The sequence below is a fragment of the Centroberyx affinis genome, unplaced genomic scaffold (assembly GCF_046629955.1).
Source record: "Centroberyx affinis isolate AG114_WGS23_722 - 3 ecotype Tasmania unplaced genomic scaffold, CSIRO-AGI_Caff_v1 ptg001455l_1, whole genome shotgun sequence".
NCBI lineage: Eukaryota > Metazoa > Chordata > Actinopteri > Beryciformes > Berycidae > Centroberyx > Centroberyx affinis.
Window position 1 is genome coordinate 267,721 of NW_027279928.1, and position 9,321 is coordinate 277,041.

At 43.9% G+C, this 9,321-nt stretch overlaps 1 protein-coding gene across 1 annotated transcript in view; it reads right to left on the reverse strand.

Annotated features, from left to right (window-relative positions):
• Positions 1-4,810, reverse strand: part of kcnip4a (potassium voltage-gated channel interacting protein 4a) — a 31,287-nt gene extending 26,477 nt beyond the window's left edge. Inside the window, exon 1 of the mRNA XM_071526763.1 lies at positions 4,699-4,810. Coding sequence (XP_071382864.1) covers positions 4,699-4,810 — 112 coding nt within the window. The remainder of the gene's footprint in view (positions 1-4,698) is intronic.
• Positions 4,811-9,321: the final 4,511 nt, after the last annotated feature.

Here is a 9,321-nt window from a genome sequence, read left to right on the forward strand (position 1 = left end):
CAGAACTGTGAGCTACGAACTCAAAGTTTTACCCTCTAGTTTTGACCTGTCATTGGTTTTGCCCTCCAGTGATGCTTGAAGTGCTGGATGACAGAGAACCGGAGAAGTCCCAAAAGCTCTGACCTCCCGTCATTTTGAATTTCAACTGTCGACTACAGCGAGGACTGTTTACTGCATCTGATAGCAACCAGCAAAGTGAAGCTTGGCTAAGGGTGGCCCCGACTCCAGAACTGAGCATTTCAAAGCATAAAATTAATTATGATGATTAGGCTGGGGCGGCTTTAGCCTAGAGGGGTTAGAAAAGCGAGCTTGTGACCGGAATGCTGCCTGTTTGAATATCCGGCTGGGAAAATGTGGGCGGGGGAAGTGAAGTCAGGCTCTCTTCCCTTAACAACTACAGCCAAGGCGCCCTTGAGCCAGGCACAATCTCTAACTGCTTAAGTGTAGCTGCTGAGTAGCCAGCAGTAGAAGACTGCGGTTGTACTGAGCAATGACAAGCTGTTAATGTGTGTGACTGTGTGAATTTGAGAGAAGGCGTTGCTGGAAAAGAGCATGCAGTACTTGAGAAAACAAAACGTACAATTAGTACAATATGTCCACCTGCCTTCTACCATTAATGGAAGGTACCAGGTACTGATTATGGTATAATCAGTATGCGATTGTAGTAGTGATTATGTATACTGATAATGTAACTGTAGTAGTGCCTACATCCCCTTCAAAAAACACATTTTGTGGTTCAACTCAGGCAGGATGCACCAACCAGCTCCTGTTCATTACTGCCTACACTACAAGTTTAGAGAGGAGACAATTAGGTGATAAGTCTGGGGATTAATCCCATGTTTCACACCAGCAAAACTCACCCGGGTCAATGCTGACACTAACTCTCTCTGTGGCTGGGCCATAAATCCCCAACAATGACGCAGGGAGAAGACAAAAACCTTGTTAGATGGTTATCTGCACTAAGACACTCTCAGTGCTCTCGCCTGGTAATGGCGAACGGCAAGTCCAAATTGACACAGCATTCCGTCCCTGTTCGTGTAATGAAGTACATACGTGTGTGTGTGTGTGTGTAGGGGGGAGTGTAGGGGGGAGTGTACCATTGAACCATAGTAGAAATATTTATCATCCTCTGACACACTGATTAGTCTGTACCCTATGAGGCTTCGCTCAGCACTACGCACTAATGGCTCTGTGCGAATGTGCGTAGAAATATATGTGTGAAAAGCATCAGTGTGTGTGTGAGAGAGAGAGAAAGACAAAGAAAGAAAGAGCTTACGTATGGGTGAGTGCCACGCTGCTGTGCATTGTGCCTGTGCCTGTGTGCTTGGTTATGCTACAAAGCGTCCAACTAAGTCAGTCTTGGACATGTACAACCAAAGTACTGCAGGAAAACAAAGGCCAAACATAAGTTTTTTTTCCTGTTTTTTTTTTAACCTTTATTTATTCAGGGGAAGTTTCACTGAGAGCAATGCTCTCTTTTTCAGGAACGCCTTGATCACATTCACACACACCTGGAAGCTGACCAGTACAACCACAGTCTGATCTGCTGGCCACTGAGCAGGTTGGGGTTAAGGGCCTTGCTCAAGGGCACCTCAGTGGTGGTAATGAGGGAGGGCACTGCTTTTCACTTTCCCCACCCAGATTTATCCTGCCGGTCCAGGGGATTGAACCGACGACCTTCCGGTCACAAGCTCGCTTCTCTAACCTTTAGGCCACCACTGCCAAAAGTAATTGAATCCCCAACAAGAGGGCTCAGCAGCTGATCCATCAGTTAGCCAACTGCAGTGAAATCCTAATACTGGCCGTGGGATAGTGGGCGAAAGTACATGCATCAGTTCTGGTACCTTTACAATTAAACGGAGACTGGCGAATCACACGCTATCAGGATTCAACTCACATTCACAGTATGGCGGTGTGGTGATTGTGCAAGGTCTGATGCAACGATCTTGTAATATTTCTCCCAACACGGAGGCATGCCACTGGCAGAGAGAGGCTGTGAGAATTTTTTTTTTTTTTCCCAAGTCTCAACGCCTTACAATCTGTGCAGTAGCAGTGATCAGAGTTGGTAGTTACTGCAATGTCGCATCGTGCACATTCCCTACAGAGCAGAAATGACCATATCCAGTCGCAATGTGTGGCCTACTGTGAATTAAAATATTCTACTTGGTCTTGACAGTTGCACAAAGTGTATACTTTCTTGGCTGCTGCAAGTTGATGCTGCAAGTTGATGCTACAGTAAAGTGTGGTAGACCTGTGCATCATATATCAAGAGCTCCCTCTCAGCATGCATTCTCTATGGTGCCAAGTTGAAATATGCAGAGTTTCTTTGGATGATTCCATGTTATGAGCTAACCTGCAAGTCACAGGACAACCATGTAGATGGGTTTTGGATGTGCAGGCATAATATGTATGCTCACATAATATGGACACATACAGCAGTAACGTAGAATTTAAAGTGTGCTTGTGACCGAAAGGTTGCCAGTTCAAATCTACAGTCCAGCTGAGCAATTCAAGGTGGGGGGAAATGAATGAGTAACACTCTCCCTTCCTTCAGCATGTGCCACCTAGGTGCTCTTAAGCCAGGCACTTATCCCCCAACTGCTCCAGTGGCAAACAGTTGGAGACTGTGGTTGCACTAAGCAGCTCCCAACTGCGAACATGTCCAGCTGTATGAGTGAAGCAGAGCGTGTGGCTTCAGCAAAACACTTTCTCTAAAGGTTAAATAAAAATAAAGTTAAAACAAACACTTTGTTACTGCAAAAGGTGACAGATGCAAAAGGTGTTTCTTGTTTTTTGATCACTGGATCTCTATAAAAAATCTATTTTTCAAGATAATTATCCTGCTTATTTCAAACAATGCCTTTGTCAAAGGGTTTTTCCAGACGTTTTCTTTCATGACCCCTTCTCAAAAATTGAATGAATGCGCTTGGCCTGAGACAATTACAGGGTTTAAATCTCCCCATCTTCTCCTGAACATGATTTGAAACAAATGCAGGACGTCAATACCTTTATTGACTGGTTGTCAGGTGGACCATAAGCTCAGAAAGCAGATATTCTGTAGGCAATTACACTCTGTGTGAAACTCCTGTGAGGAATACAGATCACATCAGTGAGCGGATGACGCTCGCCACACCGGCTTTGATGTCTTTCTCACCGTGCCACGGCAACGGATCGATACGATGACGACTGCATTTGAAAATGTAGAGGGGGGAAGTGAGTTTCAGCTGACCGCTGTGCAGTGAAGCACGTAAACTGCCACACTGTGCACGAGGTCCACAATTTAAGCATGATTCATCAAATGAAAACATCATTCCCATGTGCCCTCCAAAAAACTGCCAAGGGCCAATCCAGAGACATGAACAAATCCATCTAAACATTCCCCTTTAGGTCGGGTCAGCTTTTTCCAACCACCCTCTAACACACATATCATTTTTCTATTTACTTATCATCTCTCTGAATAGGAATCAGCATTGGGGACGTTTGATTGATCATCTTAATTAAGAGATAAAGCATGTTTACCAAACAGAACTCTGATGGATGGGCTGGATTTAAACGCAAACTGCTTACTATGCTGCTCTACTTTACTTAATGAGACAACTGCGGTAGGGCCAAGCTAAACAGTTTATTTAGGCCTGACACATTCTGTGCCCGGTGAGCCTGGCTGTGCCCTAACTTAGTAGCACATGATTGGGAACGGTTTCCCTTGAGTGCGCAAACACATGCATATGCAGAGGACCTGGAGTAATAATTTAGACCTCTTATGATTGCATTCGGAGCAAAGAGGCAAGGTGGAGGGAAGTGTATGCAGACAAAGTAAACTTGTGCAATCAGGCACACACCCACACACACACACACACACACACACACACACACACACACACACAGACACTTGAATATATGCACAGGTACACACACACACACACACTCGCCAAAGGCACTCTTTTCAAAGGCTTGCGCAATAACATAAGCATCTCTACCACTGATAAAAGTTTTCATACCAAACAAATTCATATCTACTTGTTCATACACGTATGCACACACACACACACACACACACTGTATTTACACAAAGGCAGAGGAACCACACCCACAATCCTCAGTGGAAAAGAGAAGCCTAACTCAGAGGGAGTTCAAAATGACAGAGGCACTTCTCTCATAACCACAAAGCTCCTCAGGTCTCTGAACCAAAAATTCAATCATAACTCTCATGCTCTCAAGCCTCTCGATCTCTCTGAGCGGCCCCCGCCACTTTCTCCTTAGTTCTGCTCAAGCTCTTCCTCCCTTCACATCACATCTCTCTTTTCCTCACACTTCAGTCACATCTTCTGGTTTCATAATTTCATCTCATACAATAAGACAGTCCGTTTGCATTTCTGAGTCAATCCCGCTTTGGTATGGTGAACTCAATTAACTTGCCAAGTTTTGCAATTGCTGTCTGAGAAACTTAACGTCTGTGTCAAAGGAGAACTGGCAACAAAAGAGTAACCTTGTTATATCAAAGCGACAGAAAGGCTGGAAATCGATGGGAAATGATTTGATCTGAAAAAAAAGAATTACAATGACAGCAATTTTCATAAGCTGTTGCATCTCTATCAGCAAGTAATTCTGGTTCCAGATGTCATCTCTATCTTTCTCCCTTAGTTTTTTCCCTCTCCCTCTGTTTCTATCTCTTTCTCCATCTCTCCACCAGTGTCTTACCCTCTGAGAAGTTGATGAGCCCTAGCAGGTGCAGCAGCTTGATCGAAGCGCACACCAGCACCACGATGCCCACCGTCTGCAGCCCCTCTGTCTCCCAGATCGCGTTCAGCATTGCTCCGCCCTCGGCCCACTCCGCGCCACCATACCCCGACCCGAACCCGGAGCCCGAGCCCGAGCCGGTCTCCTCGCCCTCGGGACCGCCGCCGATGCCGGCCGTGCCACCCGTGCCACCCGCCCCCGTGCTCCAGTTCCCCAGCACCCACTCCACCGCCACGCCGGCCCACACGCACGAGCCGGGCGCCCCCCGGCACCCGCCTGCCACCCGCTCGCTCCCTAAATCCAGTCTGGGTAAAGTTGGGATGGGACGGGGTTAGAAGCCGGACCGGTGGTACGATGAATGATAGTCGGCCTCAGGTTTGTGAAGATCCTGAAGTCATTAACGTTCTGTCTGATCTCGAGGGGTCAGCAAGAATTTAGAAAAGCTGATTCAGAGAGGAAGAAAGTCCGGATGTGCGACAGAATGGATGCTGATCTCAATTCTTCTTTTTCTTTCCTCTCCTCCCAAATGAAGAGACATGTGAGAGCCGGAAAAGCAGGGAGAGCGAACTCTGCTCTTCTCTGACAGTTTGTGGCTCTCTCTCTCTCGCTCTTTCAGGCACGCTGCCTCACTGCGAAGTAAAGGGAGGGAAGATGAGAGGGAGTGGATATGAGTGAGGGAGTGAGAGGGAGGGGATATGGGACAGAGGGGAGGGAGGTGTGGTGCGAGAGGATGCACAGCCTCTCAAGCTGTGCATGCACACACTGATTTACTTACTGAATCTCTGTCACTAACAGTAACAGAATGTGTCATTGTATGTTAATGTTATGGCAGTGTTGAGTGAGTGTGTGTGTGTTTAGGCACCATTAAAAATAAAGTCATGTTATTTAGTAATGAAAAGGTCTGCATCCTCCAAAATCTATTTTCACAGGCTGCAGGACTGATTGCAGAGCAAGATGATGTGAAAAAGAGAAAACACATCCATTCCATATAAAAAGTATGACAAGGTATGAAAAGCAGAATGGACAGCCACAACAATAGCTTGCACAATTATGCTTAGTGGCAATTTATCTAATGTAAAAACATTCTTATAGGGGGCTCATTGTAATTCATATGATATGAGTTCAATAAATCTTTTATGCTGTCCAAACTGCTGCTGAGAAGAGGCTTTCTTTCAACGGGAAATGCTGCAAATTCCCAATATTCATAATTACCTTTATTTCTATGGTATTTTTCCAAAAGTAAAGTTTTTGCAAAGTGCCCTGAAAAAAAATGCAGGCGCTTAAAAATCCCGGGCCAAAGTGATTGCTGATTTTTTCCTCTCTAGACCTCTTGGGCAGCGTCATATTGGTCTATCCATACGAGTCTTGGTGGGTGGGTCCGTTTGTCTAAGCAGTCTTTACACACACACCACGTAAAGACGTGGAGAGTGGGGTGAAAAACCCTATCGATCATGCCGGGTCATTAAATGTAACTGATTGTGTTCAGGGAGCCAGTTCCTTCAAAAGGAATTCAATGTCACTGAGATGTAGCGGAGGGGTCAAGAGTACAACTACAGGACAAGTGAGTGAGTGAGTGAGTGAGTGAGTGAGTGAGTGAGTGAGTGAGTGAGTGAGTGAGTGAGTGAGAGAGAGAGAGAGAGAGAGTCTTTCATGTGGTCAGTGTTTATAGTAAAGCAGTGGAGACACTACCATCTACTGGCCCTGTGGAGACTGTCATTGTCATTATCATCCACTAGAGGTGATTCACTTCCTCTCACAGTTTCATCACACGTACAATAACTATCTGAAATACCGACATTTCATTTATAGAAAAGGTCCTTTAATTTATCAATTACTGCACTCAACATCAAACATGAACAGCCCATTAAGTGCAAGCTCAAAATATACCAACACGCCTTTTGAAATTTCATTTGAAACTACATAATCAGGATTTCAAAGACTCAGAGAGACCATTCTTTTAAAATGATTTCTCCGCCTCTATTCTTTCTACAGTGAAGTCAGCCATACATCACTGACGTAAAGGAACAAAGCCACCTTAATTACAATCAACACGAGAGTATATTATTTCGGTGCCGTGAAAGAAACGGTGACTCACCGCCTAATCAATTGCTCAATGATAAATGTCCAATAACAATCAGGCCTGCGTTTCATAAAAGCAAGAAGTGAAGCGGTTTATTCCAGTGATGGATAATCTCACTTTCTACACATGCATTCATTTACATTCAATCCATCTGCTTTCGCTCCTTTCTGAACAACAAAGAGTGAAAAATGAAGGACACACATTTTTTTTTTATCTTTTGGCCACATGAATAATTTAGTAGGATGCTGTTTGAAAAAGAAAATAATGTTCACCAGACACATCCTAGTTAATCTGAATGGCCCTCGGCCTTGTGATGACTCATTGGTGTGTGAGTCTCATCTACAGAATGTGAAAATACCCACTGTGACAATAATGCTGCATAGGACCTGGTGAAATATGATGGGGGCTCATCTCAAGGATCATCTTTGTGTTGTTGCAGTGAGGAGACAGAGAGAGAGAGAGAGAGAGAGCGAGAGAGAGAGAGTGTGTGCGCTGTTCTTAAAATAGATTTGATGTAAATAAAGTACATGTTTTTATACAATAATGTAAAGAAATACTCCTTGTTGGGAAATGAGCTTGTTGATCAGCTTACTGTTGTGTGACAGAGGTAGCAGTAATTCCTCTGTGTGTCCATTTTTTTTCATGAATGTTTTTATTTTTATGAATGTTAATGCTTATACACATGGGTTCCTACAACTTTTATTCTCACAGACCCCCAAATAAATAAAGTAAACATAATTTCCAGATATTTAGTACAGAGTTGCCCAGTTGTAATAATGAGAGAAACCTTTGGTAAAAATTGTTACTCTCACACATTATCTTATTATGCTAACTTAACTTAATATTGTGAAATTAAACTATTTTTCATTTTGCTAGGAACCCCCTTAAATCCCTTCAAGGATCCCTGCTTAGTTGTACAGTACATGCTGGCTTTGCATTAACTCAAAAGCACTGCAAGGCACTAAATACGTTCTTGCTGCACAATGGTAAGTTGATCAAACACCTTGTTTGCCAAAATACTAGCTTTGGTATTCATTCAATACAAATAAACTCCCATGTGGAAGAATTGTGGATTTGGCCCAAAGAGTGGACCTTCTAACTGTTTTTCCAACAGAAACTTAATCGGGCACACACAAATATTGGATGCACCACTGTCTCATGGGCTGCAACATCAAACTCACAGCAGCGCTGCCAGCATGCGGGCACTGGCACTACATCAGTGAAGCCACCATCACATTACAAAGCCAATCACATTCAAGCCACATATACAGTGGCCAGTGGCTTCACTTTGCTGAGTTACAGCCAAAATTCCCAAAGCCAGGGGGAAGCATTGCCTCTGGCCTTTCCCTGAGATGGCTTGGCTCTCCAAACGGTCCCTGATAGACTGATGGTTAATAAAACATGTAGGAATGATGAACCAATCATACACTCTCCCAACACAGAGATACTGTATCCAACCGATACATTATTGAAGCCATGAGCATGGAGTAAGGAGGGAGGTGATATATGAGAGAGAGAGAGAGAGAAAGAGTGGGGGAAGGGTTGCTGTGTTGTTGTGCCATGGACCATCAGTCCAGCCACTACAACAGCCATGATTCTATCAGACCCACTGACAGGTAAATTTTACACCCCACATTTCCTTCCATTAACGTCACACAAAGTGTGAACAATCACAGCTGTGATGTTGTTACAGAAGGCTCTGTCTGAAAGATGTAGAGCCTGACAAATCAGCACTTACGGACCCGAGAGGGCTATTTTGTTTTGACGGAAGATCAGATCAATAAAAGGATGCGTCTTGGACTTAAATCGGAGGAAAGTGTTGAAAGTTGCTGTGCTGTAAACAAAGTTTTGAGAAATTGCCCTTCAAGGTTTTCAGAGGGTTTGCCCTTTCAGTGATGGTCTATAGCAGGCATGCTTTTAGAACAATGGCAACACAAAAATAATCTTTGCCATCGGTAGAGCTACATTGCTCTAGCTACTCCTTGCTGAATTTTGGGTTAATGCAGCTATAAACCAATAATATTTAAAGATAAAAATGGGATTTATTCAGCAGTATAGGATTTTGGTTTAGACTTCAACCTTAAAGCTGCACTAGGCAATATTGCTCGCTGGCGGCCCTACATGGCACTGAGAGGTAACCGCTTGAATTTTGAAGACAATTCAATACACTTACAATATTTAGAACGGTGGAGATAAAATTTTCTCGCAGCCATTGTTGTCCAGCTTTCTCTGGACGGAGCACTCGCTCGCTGCTGTTTTGTACTTCTCTCTTAAGTTTCGATTGCTCACCTCCTGTGCACAAAAAATATTTCCCTGCACACCAAAATATAATTTGGGAATCTACAGCATTTAAATTAGGAGGGATGGGATGCTCTGTTGCAGCCCCATTTTTTGATTTAGGCTGATAAGATGGGTGTATTTTTACATAACCTAGTGTCGCTTTAAATGACAGTGTAAACTTGTTTTTTTCCATTACCAAAAAAATATGAAAACAAACAGATGAG